The sequence below is a fragment of the Onychostruthus taczanowskii genome, unplaced genomic scaffold (assembly GCF_017590055.1).
Source record: "Onychostruthus taczanowskii isolate IOZ18803 unplaced genomic scaffold, ASM1759005v1 scaffold53, whole genome shotgun sequence".
Classification (NCBI taxonomy): Eukaryota; Metazoa; Chordata; class Aves; order Passeriformes; family Passeridae; genus Onychostruthus; species Onychostruthus taczanowskii.
In genome coordinates, this window is record NW_024502902.1 from 5,894,219 (window position 1) to 5,914,465 (window position 20,247).

General features: G+C 39.2%; 1 protein-coding gene across 2 annotated transcripts in view; it reads right to left on the bottom strand.

The window, feature by feature from the left end:
* Positions 1 to 213: 213 nt before the first annotated feature.
* The window catches only part of POLR3B (RNA polymerase III subunit B), a 71,392-nt gene continuing 51,358 nt past the window's right edge, over positions 214 to 20,247 (bottom strand). For both annotated transcript variants that reach the window (XM_041416722.1, XM_041416723.1), the window contains 5 exons: positions 13,561 to 13,664; positions 12,496 to 12,662; positions 10,112 to 10,225; positions 4,844 to 5,017; positions 214 to 845 (listed from right to left, as the gene is read on the bottom strand). In XM_041416722.1, the coding sequence (XP_041272656.1) occupies positions 716 to 845; positions 4,844 to 5,017; positions 10,112 to 10,225; positions 12,496 to 12,662; positions 13,561 to 13,664 (689 nt within the window). In that variant the 3' untranslated portion in view covers positions 214 to 715. The remainder of the gene's footprint in view (positions 846 to 4,843; positions 5,018 to 10,111; positions 10,226 to 12,495; positions 12,663 to 13,560; positions 13,665 to 20,247) is intronic.

Here is a 20,247-nt window from a genome sequence, read left to right on the forward strand (position 1 = left end):
CTACCCTCAGTAGGAATGGAATGGATATCTGTGTGCTGTATCATGCACTTGCTACATATGCAGTTACCTCCTCCCCTACACTTCATGGAAAATGCATACATTTAGTTGACAGCATACTACCTGTACAAGCACACCACTGCCGGCACAAAATGCACCTGCATGTTGAAACCTCACTCAAAATGTCTGATCTCAAGCCCTTGAGAAATGACACTATTTTAGAAAATTTTAACACTTTAATGAACTGTTTTCGGAAGAGAAAATGGTTTAGACATTTTAACACCTTACCATCCTTACACAACTGTCAACATATTCAGCCAGTATTATTTAAAACATTTATTACAATGGTTTGGAAAACATTTTTAACCTCTGTGAATAAGATATGTATTTAGCTCTGCTTATGACCTAACCCAGCAAAGACCTTTTCAAACACAAGCATGGGATTTTTTGAAGCGATCCAAGCGCTTTGCTGGACCATGGCCTTATTCCTCAATTCCCACGTGTCCTGTTCATGACTAATCAAGGCTTCAGAACTGCTCCTAGTATATTTCACTGACAGCTTAAAAACAAGGAGGTAAGAAAGATTTCCTACTGTCTTGCACCTCCCTTCACTCAGGTTTTAGAGTTTATTCCTGTTTACCAAAACAACTCCTAGTTAGATGTGCTGGATTTTCATATAATTCCTTAAGGTACTTTTTTGCCGTCTTTTTCATCTTGTTCATTCATTGTACTTAGCAAGTTTGAGCCTAGGTATGATGTTCATGGACTGCAGTTCTTGGAATAAGAGTTTACAGGCATAAGGTATGCGCAGAGAAGACACATGACATGAAGATTTGCAGTAGTGGCACCTAGGGAAACAAACAAAAAGTTAAGAATTGGTCAGTAACTTCTGCTGAAAAAACCCAATTGCCACTAGCTACTGTTGTTGTTTTATGCATCTGCATTTAAACACTGGCCACAGTCCTAGAAGCACCAAATGCTTGAGACACATTTCATTGCTTAAGTCATAGCTTTAAAGTCCTTAAATAATTTGACAGAAATCAATACGTGCTTAATGTTAAACCTGCACTTTTCTAGGAGGGCAATCACTCAATGCTCAGGAGCTAACAGGACTGACTTCTGCTTCTTCAGCACTTACATAAATGTCAGCAAATTCAGCACTGCATAGTGGCAGAAACGAGGTGAACAAAGCCAAGTGCTTCTGAAAAAATGGTTAACGGTCCAATTTCTGTGCTACGTGTATGTCACAAAAAGGAGAGTCAGAAAGAAAGAAGGTCTTTAATATGCAATTTCACCCTAAAATGTTCTCAAATCATTACACTTTCCAGAAAAGAGGCCCTTCTCATCATACATCTTTAAACTTTAGTCAGCATAGAAACTCAGTAAAATTGCTTAAACACATATTCTTTGTGCTCTTTGCTCTGATGATCTTAAAATTCAGAGAGAAAGGGATTTTTTTTGTCAAATAGATACAACCATGACTATATAAGGAATAAATAGGCTGGTCAGCCAACTTTACAGTATTGCGACTCAAATTCAGTGGTGGTAGAAAATATTTCTTATAAAAATCAATTTCCAACCTTCCTATTTTTTTATTCTCCTGTATATTAAATTTTCTGGTTTTGGACAGTTGAGAAAGCCACTCCTTTGGGAACACAGAGTGACTCAGCACTTCCTAATGGTTCAACAAATCTCCTTTTTTTTTGTTCCTGTGTTTCAAATTTGTATTTCTGCCATAAAGTATTAACAGTCTGCAGATCCAATTAAGGAAGAATTAGCAAAACTCCTGCAGGCTTCCATGGTACAGAATGAGGCTCACAGTCAATACAGGTTTGTAACTACTCCCCAAGTCCATATTTATAAGGACACAACTTCTCTGCTATGAGCATGTCTCGCATCTGATTACACCTCCTAGGGACTGAGGAGCAGAGACTACTCACTGCACCCAGGCTCAAAGCTATACCATTCTGGGCCTGCTTTGTGCTTGATGGGGACCACCCAGAAAAGTGCAGTAAGCACAAAACTCCATCAAACACAGATCACGGAAACAAGTACATGAAAGACCATTTAGTATTAGAATTGACACTAAACTGGTCAGAAAGAGACAACTGTACCATTCAAGGCTGAATCTGGACCAGAAATAAAATTTTTCTTCATGTATAGTTTAAAATGCACATACTACAGAGATCAGAATAACTTATCATCAAAAAAGGACCAAATTTTGCTCACTGCATTCTGTGCAGTTCTGTTCCTAAGCACCTGTGCAACAGCTAAGTTGGAAAATCTGCATAAACACAGTAAATCACAGTAAGTTTCAACCACTTCTTCTACAGGGATAAATTCTATCACTGCCATAAGAGTCCTTCTCCCCTCTGAAAATGCCAGTTCAGGCCCCAACACTGCTCTGCTGTTACCATCTTGCAGAAAAAAGTACCCAGGGGCTAGTCCTTATCTGAGAGGAAGGGCTCATCTTCCATAAGACAAGTGCCCTTAATGCCAGCCACAAACAATGTTTCTAAAAGGTTTCTTGCAGCAATGTCTTATTAATGCCTGAGTCACTGAAAAGGCCCATTTGGAAGTTTCTCTTAATGAGTTTGTCTCTACTGTGATGCTCATTAGAGGGCTACTTACCTCAGATACTGGTAGACAGTATAAAATTTAGCAGAAGCTCTCTTATTGATTACTCTCACACATCAGACAGCTTTTCATAGAATCACATTGCAAGAATGTCTGGCTCTGTCTGAGACAGTAACTTCTTTCACAATTATTTAAGGAGTTACTTAACTTTGCTACAAACTTCAAAAAATTGAGTTGTATTAGCAACACCTTAAAAATAAAATGTAGTATTACTTCTGAAGTTCAAATTCCTCATTTTCTTCAAGGTACTTTCACTTTCTGTGGACTCTGAAAATCTTCAAGAACTGCTCTGAAAGTCAAGGTCTTATTGAAAAAATAATTGAGCTACATCTGCAAGTGAGATTTTTTAAGGGCAGTGCTTTACAGAGTTAGAAGTGGTTGGTTCTTTGACTTATGGCATGTCCTTCCTTTCACGTTACTTCCTACAATTGTTATTTGCATTGCAGTAGTTTTAAGAGAACTGGCTCAGAAAAAAAGCCTCCCTTCTTACATACATTGAACACACCCTCAAGAGAAACAGGACTTTCAAAGGGTTATGGCACAAGAGCCAGGAGGACCATGCCCAGCTGAAAATCACCAATTTCAGGATGCCCAGAGAAGGGCTCATCTCTCCTCTGGATTACATGTGTTTACCCACCTCTGTCTGAACATCTGCTTCCCGAGGAGCAGAGCTGCTGCTGCTGGGAGCAGACAAAGGTGGTGCTTGGTTTCTGGCCAGAAGCCACATGCTTCAGAAGAAAGGTCTGACCAAGGGCAGAAACAGTAGCTGTCACCTTTACACATCTAGAAACTGAGAATACACCTTCCTTTCCTACTTCATTACATCATGGAAAAATCACTCTTGAGACACTGAAGTGAATAAAGTCCAATTTCCTGCCCCTCCCAGTAAATTGATGCTGACATCCAAGACATGACAAGTTTCCAACTGTGTTTTTTTGAGGTTTAGAAATTAATCTTTCTCCTCCTCCTTCTAATGCTCTATCTTTCCCAGCATAAATATTAGAGTACCTTGTAACTTGAACTTGCACCATTTATTTTTTCTTCACTTAGTCATGGGATTTCAGGTCACCTATTTTTGCAAAGCTTGCAAGAACATTGTACCTCAAACTCCTATTGGTCTCACAAGTCTGTTTTCTGCTTGCCTAAAACAACACCAGGTCAAATCAAAACATCTCCCTCAGAGACCTCTAAGACTATAAAGACAAGTCTGTTTATCTTCCAATAACAATAATATTGGGTATTTTCAGCATGCTACAGGACAACTTTAAATCTAACATCTCAAAATTGCTGGAGAGAAGAGACAGAGCAAAACCCAGTGTGTTACATGTGGTGAGCTCCATACAGCTTTGATATTTAGTTTTATGCTTCCCCTACATGAAAAACCAGTTTATTTTCAGGAGACCAACTCAGTACTGTGTTAGGGCTCAAGTAAACCAGCAAGATCATTACATTAGCCAGTCTAGAGAGAAGTTTCCTGGAGACAAGGCATTCAGGCAGAAGCCAACTGAATTTCCAAACAGGCAGCTGCTCGACACTCAAGCTCCAACATGGGATCAGTGCACTTGCCTGATGCTTTGAGGAGGAACTCCTTGTTTCACAAGATTACAAAGCAAAAGGCATTTGGGAGGGGGACAGCCAAGAAAACCAAATGCATGGGATTATGAACACCATAGCTAGAGAACAAGAAAGCAGGGGATATTGCTTTCTACTCGTATTCTTCTGTGCCCACTCTCACTCTTCAGCCTTGTCAGGTTCAACATGGGATTGTACCAGGAAGATGTGTGACTAGCCCAGCCAGTATCCTCATTTCTGCTGGCAGAACCATGAACTACATAGACAGTACTGTTCTCCCCTTTTCAAAACACAGATGATATATGGGATTGGGTGCTTAGCAGTCCCTTGCAAGGGTGGGACGGAAGGTCAGCAGACAGACTGAAGGGAACAGCCTGGGTGTGGAAGAGAACACCAACACCTGTGCCCCCACAACAGGAGCAATCCCTGGCCCATTGACTACACACTCAGTTCAGTCCTAACTTCAATTAGACCACAATAAAGAACCATACCCTGTCACCATTTTTCCAAATTCCAATTTTGAACTTTTTAATTGAAGTGCATGAGATTGTTAATTGGTGCCTGTGAGTTCTTGAAAACTGAGAAGCACTGCAACCAAGGGCAAGGTTCTGTTACACAGAGGCACTTGACAACTTACCATCCAGAGTACCCTAGCAAGCCACACTGGCCACAAACATCCACTTCGAAGGCATCACTTGAAATCATCAGTCTCTCCAACAAGAGCATGCTGGCTCCATAACCTATCAAACAATCCCGTTCCATCTCTCCAAGACGTAAACCACCATCACGGGATCGACCTTCAGTGGGTTGCCTTTGAAATAAACGTTTGAGAAATGTAGTAAGTACTGCAAAACATACATTCTATGACTCTAGGCTGTCTTCAAACTGTAGGAACAACACAGGGTTCACGGACTTTACAAACCAGAGCTGCTGATCTCACAAATGTGTTGCTCCTGTACCTGCAGTATGATGCAGTTCTGGAAGTGGCAACTGCAGCACCAGGCCACAGCTCTTTACCTCTCAGAATGAGAAGTGAAAACAAAAAGATTTCTAAGATATCCAAGACAATCTGGACACAGATTTGGCACTCTTTCTTGATGAGATATTATCGTTTGTAGCTAACAAAAATGAAACAATATTCAGCAGTTAATGAATCAATCATCAACCTAATGCTTCAGCTGAACCACAGCTAAGACTGATTTCTAAAATAAAGATGGTTTTTATCTGTGCAAGAACACCATAATAAGTCATCAAACGGGTAGTACACATATTGCTAACTCATGACTGAAATGGTATTTTTTTTAAAGTAACATTTATCTAGTTTATTTTTTCATATATGATTCATTTTTGTGTTCTGTAGGTTCCTCTACACAAGTCAAACTCTTATTTATTGTCTGGGGAGACTTCCTGTCCTTATGGTGCTAGAGGAAAATTTTAATAAAGCAATCAAGTATACATTAAAGATTTTGAAGTAAAAAATAAGGTACTGTATATAATCTAACATTAAGACTGCACAACACAATCTTTTTGTTGGACATAATCAAAACTTTTAACCTCTTGTTCGTCATTCGGCAATTTCATAGTATCAGTTCTACTCTCATGTACCAGCACAATGATGTAGTACTTACGCTGGAAATATCAGAGCAAACTATGAAGCAAAAGCAGTCCTGATTTTCTACAGCACTAATATACTGCATGCATTTTAATGAATATTTCCATCTTAGTATATTCCCTGAAACATGACAGCAAAGAGAAGGAACTTAAAGTAAGTTACTGAGCTTCACTGCTCCCTGAAACCTCATGTTTATGTGCTGTTTCTGACACTTGTAGCAGCGTAATCCACCTAAAATATTCAATGATAGATCTGGCCCATTACTTTTGGAGTATATTTTGTTTCTATTATTTCTAACAACTGAATTTGTTAAGCTTACTAAAGATAATAAAAATAAGATTTTGCCAACTTGCTGCAAATCACAGGAAAGAATTTATACAAGCCTTCAACATCTAATAATCTTTTGTAACATGTAAAAACTAACTTAACTACCAGACCAAAATACCTTCTAGATGCAAGTTGTATTTGTTTTTAGGGGCAAGTAGTTTCTCTTGCTCTGACCACACTGGAACCTTGAAACGAATCTGCTTGTAATTCAAATTGTCCTTTTCTTTCATATAACCTTCTGCTTTTCCCACTGCTGGGAGAATGGATAGAAGTTGTTTACATCCTGATTAAACTCCCCAGGGCCCCCTCCCCAGATGATGGCACCATCACTGTTCAGATGCTGTTTTAAAGGCTAACCCTGTGGTGAATGCAGTTTCTCTTGTGAAGTGCCAAGAGGCAGATTTTAAAAGCAGTTTGGACCTCCAAGGAATCCAGCATTTGCTACAGTACTAGAAGTGCCTGAGTTGTTTTTATGAACTGATTTCTATAATATTATTTAATACACAAGTCTGCTTTCAGAGGTTTCAACTGGTGCTGTTGTTTAGGACAAAATACTTATACAAATGTGAGCCCAAATAAAGTCGCACCCCAATTATGGCAGGACAAAACCTCTGGAAGTAATATGGGGCCTCAACTCCATGCCTAAACAGGCCATGGGTCTTCCAACAGCTACAGGGTGAACATTTTTAAGGCAGATGAAATTCCATTAAAAAAATTACAAAAAGCTCCCCAAACAAAAACATCCAACTTGCACCTTTAGCTGTTAAGTTTCACTCCCACTGTCTATGACCTCATTGAAAGAAAACAAAACAAAATTCTGCCTACCTAAAAAGTAGTCTTCTCTAAAGTACCAAAAATTTCAATACTGAGATTGAGCCTTTGAAATGAGTCTATCTTCTGCTTCCTAAGATTATCAGATTCTTCTTCCAGCTCACAAAAGTTTTAAAATTCCTCATATAAAAAGTTGTTTAAAATGTTAAAACAATACTTACAAAGCATATGTACTTCCCCTTTCCCACTATACACATGTACACTGCAGCTGTTGCCCTGGGTGACTAACTTCTTTCTTTATTCTAAATATAACATCAGAAAACAAAGCAGACTCTTGAAAATAAGACTGGGAATATAATGAAAAAGAGATATTTTTAGTTCCTAAAATTCTCAAATGCTAAATAAAATGCAGTGATGCTTTAAATTAAAAAAAAGTGATCTTCATTCTATTTAACTGTTGCTTTTAGAACAAAAAAGCATAAAATAATTCACTTCAGTGTTTTTAAGCACATTAATAATTTACTGGCATTAATACTGCATTTTGTGCAAGAACAGTGGGTCCAGCTGAACAGTCTTATTCCTTGTTTCACTGGTCAGTGGGGGAAATAAGTCTGCCTCCACGGTCTCAGCAGATCTCCCTTGTGCCTGCTAGGGAAAACAAGTGACTAGTTTGAATGGAGTTGTTTGCTGAAACACTCATCTCCAAGAAGTGGAACATTACTTAAAAGCCCTGCCTGGAGGAGGAGGGCATCCCATGCTGGCAGAGCCCTGAGCGTTGTTTGTCCCATTGCTCCCCTGCAGCTCAACAGGACCTGGCACATCTGACATGTCCAAAGACACACAGGTGGCAGCTCTGACAATGTCCATCAAAACAACTCTGCATGCAGAAAGCTTACACTGCTCTCTTGTAAGAAAAATTAAAAGCAGGTTATCTATTAAAAAGATTCAGCAGGACTGGGTGTCTGAGCAACACCACATATAGAACTGTCTTACACACTAATTGTTAACTACCCATGGCATTGAAATTAAGGATTACATTTAATTTCCATTACCAGTCCACAGGGCATCCTGATGGGTTTGACCATGTTGACAACGAGTGCAGCTTAGAAATTCTGCAAAGTCTTGTTTTATTCAGAAGAATAACTAGCATCAGTGATGATCAAGAAGCTCAAGAATTCTGCCTTATTCCAGATGGAAATACAACTTTGCTCTGTCACTTAGGGTACATTTGATATATAATAAAATGCATTTCAAGACAATGACAGCCAAATTCTACGTTGGAAGCTATTAGAGGATTACTTTTAAAATCAAAAAAGAATGTTAGATGCAATCTACTCTCCAGGAAGTGCAGTCGATGATAAAACAATAGAGAATATGAAAGCTGGCAATGCCGACTCTCTCAGCAGAGGCAATGGCAGTAACAAATGTTTAATTATTTCAGGAGAAAAAAGAAAATTCCTGAAAGACTAGTCAAGAGGCAGCATAAATTGAACATCCACTAGCTTTCCTGGAAGTCAAATAAGGAGCCCTAATTAAATAGTATGATGCCGCTGACTGAACAAATAATTTGCAGAAAGGAAGAGATGGGGGAAATCACACAACCTTCATATTTACATATAAACGTTACATTGACTTGGTATTTAGGTTTCATTTAAATTCAGTGTCTCTGAACAGCTGAGAAGTTGGGGAGGCAATACAAAGTCAGATCAAGCGATTTGGGTATGCTGGGAGTTGTAGTAAATCCTGTGTACTGTTAGCTAAGATAGAGAGTTTTCACTTTCATGTGAAGGACCAATATAATGCTTAACGCACCGAAGAACAGAAAATGGGGCAGACAACCTATTATTTGGGAATATCATTTATGTTCACATAGGCAAGCAGCTGTGGTTGTGCTACACCTCCTTTTCTCAATGTGGTTGATGAAAAAGCTCAGACAAGAGTTACAAAATCTTTTCACGATTTCTTTCCCAGTTCAACCACTGATATTTATTTCCATGGAAATCACAAGTTTGTCCTATAGACAGTGCGAGGTTGGAAAGCAAAAAGGCATAGAAAATAAGTAATGAAAAGCCAAAGAGGAAGACACCTCTGTATCAAGTACAGCAGAGACCTGCCCCTCCTTTCTCTAACAGCACATCAATAGGTAGAAGCTGCACTTAGTAATGAGCTGTTGTGCAGCCAGGCAAAGCAAGAGTGGTGGATCCTCACACAATCAGAGGCATAAAAATAAATGAAGAATTAAGAATACAAACCATACTTGTTACAGGGAAGAGTAAGGGACAGACATGACTGTGCTTACATCTTACAAACAGTACAAAGATTGCTATGGTCAGAATCAGTGCATGTTTTCAATGGTCAAAAAGAAAAATGCCACCTTGCAGGAGGTGAGGTATAAGGGCCTAAATAATAGCCCAGAGAGACTGGCAAAAGACATTTGGAATAATCTTCTAAGATTAGCTGGAATTTAATTTTCTGGCAAGTTTCAGTAAATAATCCTATTGTGATGGAGAGAGGTGACACCTTAGAAGCATCCCCAAAGCAAAGCCTGTGCCACTGAACTCTTTTTAGTGAGCAAAGAAAATCAGAAACTTTGAACATGAGTGCAAGGAGACACAGACCTTGGTTTTAAGGAGAAAAAGTAAGTAGCACCAGTAAAAACAAGAGGCTTCAATTTCCCCAAAGGGCTTCTCAAAGTATGTTGAAATATTAGACCATAGTTTAAAATTTCTTCCTTCTACTTTAATTTTGTTAAAGAAAAATACCTACAATATGAGCTAAAATACCTAACAAACCTCTTAAAATACTTCTTTAAAATTTCTTCCTTCTACTCATAACTCATTTTGTTAAAGAAAGATACCTACAATATGAGCTAAAATACCTAACAAACCTCTTAAAATACTTATGATATGAGCAATTTGACAAGAAGGGCCCAGAGTGTGTACTGTGAATCAGAGATTATGTTTTTACCAGCTGCTAGCAGGTTTGAGAAGCTCAAACTTCAAAACTCAAGTTTTGAACCACATAGCCTTCAGAGCAACCTCCTGCCACTGTCAGTTTTTGTCTGCAACAACATAATTACAGTTTGGAGCATTTCATGACAAGTATCTCAAAGTAAAAAAGCGTAGTTTTGCAGCAATCAGTCAGCTGGGCATACTTCTGCATGTACACAAGAATTTGCTTAGCTTGCAATAATACCTGGTGAGCACTGCTCTGGGTCCTCGAGCTCTTGCATGCATTTTATCCAACACCATGTGCTTCAGTTTCTGGTAATACACAGGACCAAAATAGATATATGCTTCCAAAGGCTCCCTGAAAGAATAAAAAGCAAAGCAAAACTGACAACCACAGTTAGCACACATCTACCTTAAGAGAGGCAAGGGTGTCATGTACAGGAGAAATGTGAAACAATTTGGAAAAAAATTAGTCCTAGAAAAATGTGTTTGGGCTTTCTTTCAGGGCAGCCAGTCTGAAACCTCTTCCAGGGAAATCTTCTGAACACAGGGGCAGCACGCTGCCAGCACCACATGCTGCTGTCTCCACTGCAGCAAGGAACAGGCTCCTGAACTCTGGTCTTATGTTGTGCAGACATGCTGCTACAGCTGCAGGTACCTGTGTCAGCTGTTACATGGTATGCCCCTCCTCTGTATCTGTACAGGAGTGTTTCAATAGTGTCATCAGTAGCCAGGAAGGACTGTAATTGTCTCAGACTCTGAAAAGTGACTTAGGGTATTCTGTTTACATTCCTTCATAAAGGTAAGCATATATGTAAGCAAATACATCCAGCATAATGCTCAAAACATCCTTTTTGTAGGAGCACTTTAAGAAATTTGCATTTGCAAGAATCGCTTAGCACTGTGAGCCCGGCAGTGTCCACATGCACTAATTCTCCCAGCACAGCACCCTGAGGCACAGCCCAAGGCCCAGATGGGTGAGAGCCCTCCTCAAGTGGCTGTGCATCAGCCCTAGCAGCACTGCCCAGCAGCTGCATCCAGGGGACAAAGACTGCTACCCTGGCTGGCACTGGGGGCTGAGATCAGCTGGGTAAAGGGCTCTTGAGAACTGTATTTAGGCACTTTCATCAGCTTGAGAACATCTGTGAGCAGTACAGAGGGTGTTACTCCATTCTGTGAGCTGGAGTATGGCTAAAGATTTCTGTGTTTAAAACACCCCCAACTGTAAGAAGCGTGTAAACGCCTAAGGATCAGAAAGCAACCAGTGAAAAGCACTCCTTCGTTTCCCAGCTAGCACCTTCACCCAGCTATCACCTACAGCACTAAGAATGACCAGAGTTAACACTGACAGACTCAGCATGGCCACTGATTTGAGAAAAAAAAAAAAAAAGGTAAAATGCAATGTAAAAACAAGCAAGAGACAACAGTATTATACCCTTCAGAGTCATTACTGACATTATGCAGTGTTATTCCAAAAGCTGACTATTGAAGAAAATAATAAAACTTCATTAGACATTTGAAATCTGCAAGCTTTCACATTCTTATGAAATCTGCCTTCTAATTTCATAACAAACAGATTAAGCCTGTGTAATTTGCCTGGAAAAAAGTATCAGTATCCTTAAACAAAGTCTGTAAATAGGGCACTTCAAAGTTGAAGTTCAGGGGATGGGGGATTTTTATTCTCCCTAGGAAACATGATTAGTCAAATTGTTTTAAAAGCCACCATGGCACACAAACAGGAAGTGTTTCAAGCACCAGGATACTTGATATACAATTTATGGAATATGGAGTGAATAAGGAAAATAAAATTGTATCTCTGAAACAAAAAGAGAAGCAACTTATGGAATAAGTTGGTAGGAAAGGCAATTAAAATAAAAAGTACACTAAGAAATCTTGCAAAAGAGATCTAAACTTGCTTCTTGAGAAGAAGGGGACTGGAAGGATAATAAAAATAGCAGGAAGGTAGGATTAAGATACATTTTGGAAGGGCAGGCATGTGAAGCCATATGGCCTTTTCCTGTTCCTAAACTATCTTATGTTCTTTGAACTCTGTGTCTCAGAAGCCAGTCTGATCAACACAGCAGGAAGTTTGCAGATTAGAGTATTATGCCAGACTGAAACATTGTGTAATCGAAAGAAAAAAAAAAAGGAAAAAGGAAAAAAGAGCACACACAAAATATTCCCAAGAACAGATGCTTGCCTCCAAATCCATATTTACAGTACTATTAAAGTCAACATGAAAATGCTTATCTGATTCCAAACATATGCAACACTTTCTGCTGACAGAAATCTGAAATTTTTTCTATCTCTCAACAAGAAAGCCTTGGTTTTAAGCTTTTTTTTTCTGCCAGGCAGTAAAACTTCAGAAATTTTCATATGTACCACACGGGCCATTCCCATTACAGCCACACATACACTAGCAATTTTTAAAATGTGGAACTACAAAATGCTTCTAAGAAAAAAACAAACACGCACCCTACTCTTCAGCCTCTTTTCTCAATCTCACAGAGCAGTTTTCAAACAAGAGAAACTTCCCAAGCTCTGAGACATGAAAAGATTTTTCAGATGTGCCTCAACAGGATTTCCCCACTCTCCTGAAACACCTAAATCTAAAGAGCAGATTCTTACCCAGTGATCCCAGATGTTACATAGTCCTTCCCTAGGTAGTTATAACCATGGCGAATAAGATCTTCACACACATCCTTAACTTTACTGCCGCCAAAAGCCGTTCCATAGTGAAATCTGCCATCGAGCACCCCAGCCTTTCCAGCCAGGAGTTCAATCAGCTTTCCTACCTGTGAAAGAAAAGCAGAATTAGCAGCCTGGTCATTGGGACGGGCACATTGCAGGATTGCTCACAGCACAGGTTAGTCAGAGAAAGTGTCCCAGATGGCAGCCTGGGCTATCACATGCCCAGGAGTGGAAGGAGGAGTGGAAGAAGCCCAAGAGCCAGGAATACTCCTGTGTGAAGGGGAAAACTGGACTCATCACAGGGTCTGGGAACACCCTTAAGGTACTAAGTCAAGCAGTTCCACTTCTTCCAGTTATCTGAAAAATGGGTAGGATCCGTGTGGCCTTCTGCTGTGGGAAACAGCCATGGAGACTGATTCGCTGCAGTGCAGCAGGGGGAACAGAAGGGAAGATGCTAACAAAGGAAGAAAGATCAGAGGCTGTATGAAGGAAGCTCTGAGGTCCCATCAAAAGGCCAGGCAGTGAGGTGTTTAACAGGCAGTGACTCTGCAGCACAGGTGCAAGACTCGCCTCAGTTCCAGGGAGGTGTGTGTAAGTTAAGAAGTTTTACAGGTCTGGATCTATAATTGAAGCTCCTCTCCAACCTTCACCTCACAGCCTGCCCCAGCCACATCAGTGGGCACAGGCAACAGGGAAGGAAGAACAATACATTTTCAAACACAAAGGGTGCAAGTGAAGTATTCAGTAGCATCCCTCTTAGCTTAACACAGAACAAAATGGAAATGATGCACAAAGAAGCCTGCAACCCCGCTCCTTTTACAGGAGGATTTTCAAAATTGTGAAACAGAGGGCTGACTACTCAGAGCAGAGCAAGTGCTGGCATGATGACTGGAGAATATTCTCAGTGAAATCACACTTGAAGCTTTTTTGTCTCTAGTGGCTGACCCCCTTCTCTCTCCCTCTTGGGGGACAGTGTGGTGTGAATGGAGCAGCCCCACTCACCGTCATACGCGATGGGAAGCCATGAGGGTTCATTATGATATCTGGGCAGATCCCTGTATCACAAAACGGCATGTCCTCCTGAGGAACAATCAGTCCACACACCCCTGCAGAAGAGAAAACATTTCAATTCACAAAACAGCAAACCACCAGCAGGGCTGACGCTCATCACCAGATTTTCTTTAGTGTTTTCCTCCTCCTCCCTTTCTCATGGATCACTTTTTACCCAGACTCATTACCATGACCAGTACTCCCAACCTGCAGACTAGAGGAGAGCCCTTGTGACAGGGCTGGCAAAATTAGCATACCCTTATATAATGCCCCCAGTGATTTGTGAGTTAGCAAATTAGGGAAGAAAGCTTTGGATCCTATTTTCAGAAGCAACTAGAAACTTCTGTCCAATCAGACTGGAATATCCCAAGAGAGACACAGTTTTTAAAGCTGATGCTATAATTTCCTGAAAGAATTCAGAAATTTGGCCTCAAGTTATGCCTTTGGACACACAGAATTATTACTGATTTTATTTATCATATGTATCTTTGCTAAATACTGTCAATAAAAACAAAACAAATGGGACTTTGACAGGGATAAGTAGGGGAAAATAAATAAAAATAACAAAGATTTTTTCAGGTAACATCTGTTTGCTGAGCAAAGACTGCTATCAATGAATTACAAAGTGCAATCCATTCCACAGGCTGCTTTTATTTTGTCAGTCCATGAAAACAACCTGTCCCTTTAAAAGTTTTGGAAGCTTTTTTCAGTCTTTATCAGTATTGGATATAAAACAAAGAAAATCCTCCAAACTCTAAAAATATTGCAGAAAGAATAAACAGAAACATGAAAACTCATTTTAAATATCCATCATGCATCTCAAAATTTTCCTTCCAACCCTTCTAACTTTCTATAGTGAATTCTGAAGTTCAACATACTGCAGCTATAAACAATCGAGAGATCTAACATTCAAATTCAGGTGCTAAAATGCAGCTGCTTAAGCCCCTACTCCTTTGAACCAAAGCTACTGTTTCAGCTGGACAATTTCTTCCAGAAGCCCTTAGAGCTGAAAAAGTCTGCAAGCTATTTGAGATCAGCCTGCTGCAACTGTGCCAGAGCATGCTTTGGGAACAGTCCTGGAGTGGAGGGGGCTCCTGGAAGACTGAGGGTACTGGTTACATCCCTAAAAAGGCATCTCCCGACCAGCCAGTTCACAGGGGGATATCGGCGTCTGCTCAGGAGGGAGCTCCTCTTCCACTGTCCAAGCAAGACAGGGATAGGTGTATGGGACAGTAGTTAATAGAATGAGAATGATAAGTATGGGGGAAGGGAGCAGGAAAAAACCGTCTGGGGCAAGGGTGTGTGTGCTGTTGTATTTTGTTTTTAAACCTATTGAAACTAATTTTCATTGTTCTACTGTGATAAATCAATAACATCCTTCCAGCCCTCCCTGCCAAGGAGCAACCATTTGCTGAAAAAAAGAACAAACCAAAACAACTCAAACCAACCCACTATCTCTTCCTTGCACAGCTTTTTTTTTTTTGCCCTAAAATTTTATACATAAATACTCTGTTACATGTGTATTATTGTGCATACATTCTGCCTTATTTGCATTAACATCTAAGAAAGCATTAGGTTGCATCTGGACTTCACGGCACCTGTAAGCCAAGAATTAAATCTCAGCTAACTTAAAATTACTTTAGGCTCTGCAAACCTTTTATATGCCAAGCTGGTTCCCATAGCAGACAGCCACTGTGTTGTTTGTTTTGTGTGAAAGTGAATGATAAAAGATCCATGAAATCGACACAGAAAGGCAGAACAGCAGAAAGAACTGAGGGCTCTCCATCATAGCGGCTTCTACCCTCCGCTGACTTGTGTAACAATAGGACCTACACACCCAACTGCAGATCTAACACAGCTGTGCATTTCATTAGATGAAGAGCACTAGTGACACAAGTAAATAATTAACTTATTCTGGTCCGCTGACTGTGGTTATGAGACCAGTCATAGCTGACAGATTTTAATACAAGTTAACACAAAGACAGCATAATGAGCTTAGAAGTTAAAAACAAAATATTTAGACAGAATCCAGAAATGTGAAGCTTACTAGGCCATTTATAAAGTTTCTATTTTACAGAGACGGGAAAAAAAAAGGGAAAAAAGAAAAAAGGGAAAGCTATAAAGCCTCAGTTCTAAGCTTCTGTATTTTAAGAAGCTGCTGAGCCTGTAGCAGATCTACAGCATGTCTGTGTGTATTTAGAGGACAGAGAAGCTTCCTCCTACCCTATGTTTTAAGAAAGTTCATTCAACTGTTAAAAAAGCTGAAAGATATTTTTCCTATATACAATGCTACTTCTAAAAGTAAGTAACTGCAATTAATTCAAAATGTAAACTTGATTTTATTTAGCAATTGCTTGCTTTCAGAAGCTCTTTAGGAGACTAATGCTCGCAGATCTGCACTTTAAGCTCCTCAATTTGCTACTTTTTTTTTTTTTTTTTTGCAGCAGCAGCAGAGCAGTACCAGGCAAGCCAACAGCTGCAAAAAAGTGACCAAGTGAATTAATCCATATAAGTGGAATTACCACTTGCAACTGGCCAATAAAACAGTAAAGGAGAGGAAGTTGGACTTAAAACAGCCTCAAGTTCCAAAGCTGGACTTAAAACAGCCTCAAGTTCCAAACCCTGTTAAAGTAGGAACTGCATTTCACAAATGAGCTGCTTGACTACACCCCATACAGTATTCATAAATAAGGCACACTCAAACTAGGAGGCTGTTTTGCTCTGTGGCTCTTACTAGAGATGAGTATTTCTTAATGGTTACTGATTTAGACATCACATGAAAATTGATCCTCAGCATTCATAGAGGACACATGGAATAACTTGGTTTCATTCACTTCCCTTCCTCTCACAATTTTTATATGCTGCATATGGAATTGAGTAATACAACTTGAGACTAAATTCTATATTGCAGTGAGAATGAATGGCTCTCACCTATACATTCTGGTGTCTCATCTGGGACCAGAATCAAGTACTAACAACCAGAAAAGGCTGCAGACAAAACAAAAACCAAAATCTGTTTTTTAATGTGGATTAACAATATGGTTATGTGCTTGAGCAAGAAAGCACCTAGCAACTTGCTACATCTAATTTCATTTGAAAAACAAATTAAATTCTAGGGAAAAAAAACCTTCTCTGTATCTATTTTATAATATGTGACCTTAGAAAGAAAATCAGTGAAAATGCTAAGAAATTCTTTTACAATATCAAAAAGGAAAAAAACCTGGAATAATAAGCATGGCAGCTTAATGCAAGGGTAACAGTTTAAATTAGAGTAACCTTAAATCAGACATCCACAGTGGTTTAACATGCAAGTATAAAACAGCCATAGGCAGTGTTTTTCAATGCTATTGTATGGCAGCCAATAAATGACAGTCCCCTGACTATGCACAATGGCCCCCAGCCCCACACACGCTATCTGCATCAATGCTGACAGCATCTCAAACCCATGTACCTCCACAAGGCACTGACAGCATAAAGAGCCCCTTGCCCCTGTACTTTTGTCTGAGTTTCTTTTCCTAATCAGGAGAAACTCAGGTTTCCAGAGCTGGTACCTTTCGTGTGGCTGCTTTTACAGTTTGCTGACAAACAGGAGCACAGCCGGACTAAAAGCGCGGCTCGGCGCAGAGGGGGAAGGGGGCGGCCGGGAGGGGGCAGGGACAGAACACAACACTCTGGGAAAGTTTTTCACCAGGCTATGATAAGGTTCCTTCTATACACACACATGCCAAATGAAAAAAAAAAAAATCATCAAATAAGTCAAAACAACCTAATATAGAAAACTAATTACTAGCAGCAGGAGGGACATTAGAGAGCAAAGGAGACGACATGAATAGAAGCAGCAGCAATACCAGTTTCTATCAGCAAGATAAAAAGAAGCGCATTACTAAACGTGCTTGTTTACTCCTTCTAATGATACGGTGGTAAAAGAGCTAAAACTGACTTGAAAGGCGTGTATTTTAGCTTTGCCAGATTTGCCAGAATTTGGAAATACTCTTGAGAAATAAGACAACATCACACAATTAAGCAAAGTTGCAGGAGTAACACAGCGCTGTATGTTACGGACAAGTGACAGATTTGCAAAAATTAGTAAGGCTGAACAACGAATGTACAGCTGCTCCAAAACTCTCTAATTACATACTGTGTTGGCTAACTAAGCATAAAAGAAGTCTAGAAGAAAAAAGTGCTGCATCACATAAGCTTTGTTCAATATTGAATCATTCACTGATCTATCATATCACTTGCTACATCCCATTTGACATAGGAGGTAAAGAACAGAATTAAAATTAACAGATAAATAATGCATAAGTAAACTTGATTAGTTTTCTTATTAAAAACATCACTCTAAATGAGAGGAGGTGCTAGAAGACAATACAGTTTGTACACTGCTTTCCCATGAGCTGCTGAATGGTCTGATGTGATAAATTTGCATAGTCTGAAGCACACAAAGAGCTGATTAATTGAAACCCTTACAATGCTTCTGGAAGCAGCTATTGTAAAACAATAACCATAGGAACTTTACAAAATACACATGGCTGAATGAGTCAAGAGCTTAATAAAATGCGTGTTCAGGATAGACTATTTGGAAACAGAAGTAGAGATTTTTATTCTGTGCCATAAAATGCTAAATCACGCTAATTTCAGAAGTTCAGTTGAGGATTTACTGAAAAGGTCAGAAGGTTACCTGTTTGCTGCTTGAGATAAAAAATGCTGTAATTTTCTTCTTAAGACAGCAAGCTAAGCAGCGGTTTTGTTAAAAATAAACAGAAAAAAACAGTTTGGGAAGTTTTAATGGCATTCTGACATTTTCTCAAATTCAACTTCTGAAGGTAAAAATATGGTAAGAAATCCCTACCTTCCCTGCTGCCTAATAACTACTAGTCATCTGACATTCCTAGAGTTGATTAAGAGCAAATTCTTTTTAATGCCACTTCAACCATTTAATTACTATAAACCCACTGACGTTCTATTAGAGATAAAGTAATAATTCTGAATTGTAACATGGGGGGAAATTACACAAGTAGCCATTTAAAACTAACGTTTTATTTTAAATGTTCTGCTTATCTGTACTGTACAAATGCCCATTAAAAGGAAAAAGATAAGTTGATCTTCACTATGAAGTTTGGAAAGCAGATGGGAGATGCTCAAACTAATAAAAATTTCAAAAAGTAAGCAAGGTCAGACTTTGCTAGATGAGAGGGACTGTTATGAAGTTTATGTAGTTGATAATGCAGTGAATGGATTTTGTTTTGACACTAAAGAACATGGTTCATTTAGGAAAACAAAGACCATCTTTCATGAATTTAAACTTGCTTCCTTGTCTTTAGAGTTGTTTAAGTGCAGATACTTCAGAAAGGTTTAATCCTTTATCTTAGATCTTCAGCTATTAAAAAGCTTCTGTTTGCTAGTTCAAACAATCTCTTGCTTAAATACAGTTTTTCCACTCCTCAGGAATACTGTTCAGTATTGCTGCTTAGTTCTGTGATCTACAGGACCTTTGTTGGAGGTGTTAATCCTTTTTCACATGAGAGACTGAGAAATGTTCTTTCAGAGAAGTGTTATATTGCTTTTTTTCACATCAAAGGAGCCCAACTTTTTCCTCATTGTGACTTGTAGCAAAGCAAGAGGAAATCTGGAAATATAATAATTTACTTTGTATGGAACTCAGATGAAGCTTCTTTAGCTTAACAATCCTTTTGCCTTCTGTGCTTTGAAAAGTGACTTTGCTTGAAGAATACAAGATTAAAACAACAAAATAATTAACCAAAAGAAGTTTTTTTTATCCTTCTGGAAAATATATGATACAACATAGTGAGAACAAAGTCCTGCAGTTCAGGATAAACATATAACTACCAGAGAGGACTTATTTGTGAGACACCAGAAGCTCAATAACTTTAGAGACAGTCCCAGTCCCCAAGATCTTACTGCAACATCCAGTTTAAAGATGAATATGAAAATAAAGCATAATATTTGCATTTCAGAACACAACATGGTGGCCTCATTTGTTTGGGTTTTTTTTTCCTTCCCCCCATATACTTCTTTCTGAGAAGCCCTGAAGGACAGGCAATCTTTTACAGGCAGCTTGGAAGGAGTGTACTTAAAACACAGACTCATGTGAAAAGAGGGTGTGGTGGACAGGCCAGAAGTGGTGACCCTTGCCAATACCATGTTGACATGTGAGAGGAAACAAACAAGGCAGCAAATACAGGCAGTGACATAGATCTGTGTTATTACAGAGGCCTACAAAATCCACCTACATATTTAACGAAAGGCTTTTCTGTAACAAAAGGCTAAAGCTGGTTTGTGAGATTTAATCTGTTGTATCCCAGACGCTTTCTAATTCCTTTACTCTGCTTCCTTCTGCTCCAGTGACAAAACAGAGCTCTGAAATACAAATCAATTTGGAATACAGGAAAAAGACCATCCAGAAGTCTGAGATGTGGTTTGTGCAATCTTTTATTTTGCACATATTTAATTATTTAAAACCCACTACTACTACAATTCCAGGAAATCAAATCTCCTCTTCATGCATTCCTTCTAGAAAATAAATGTATTCCACAAAAAGGACTGACAATACAGACAGACATATGCTTTTTCTTCTTCTCACTGAACCAAGGTACTTGCTAGTTTAAGATCATTATA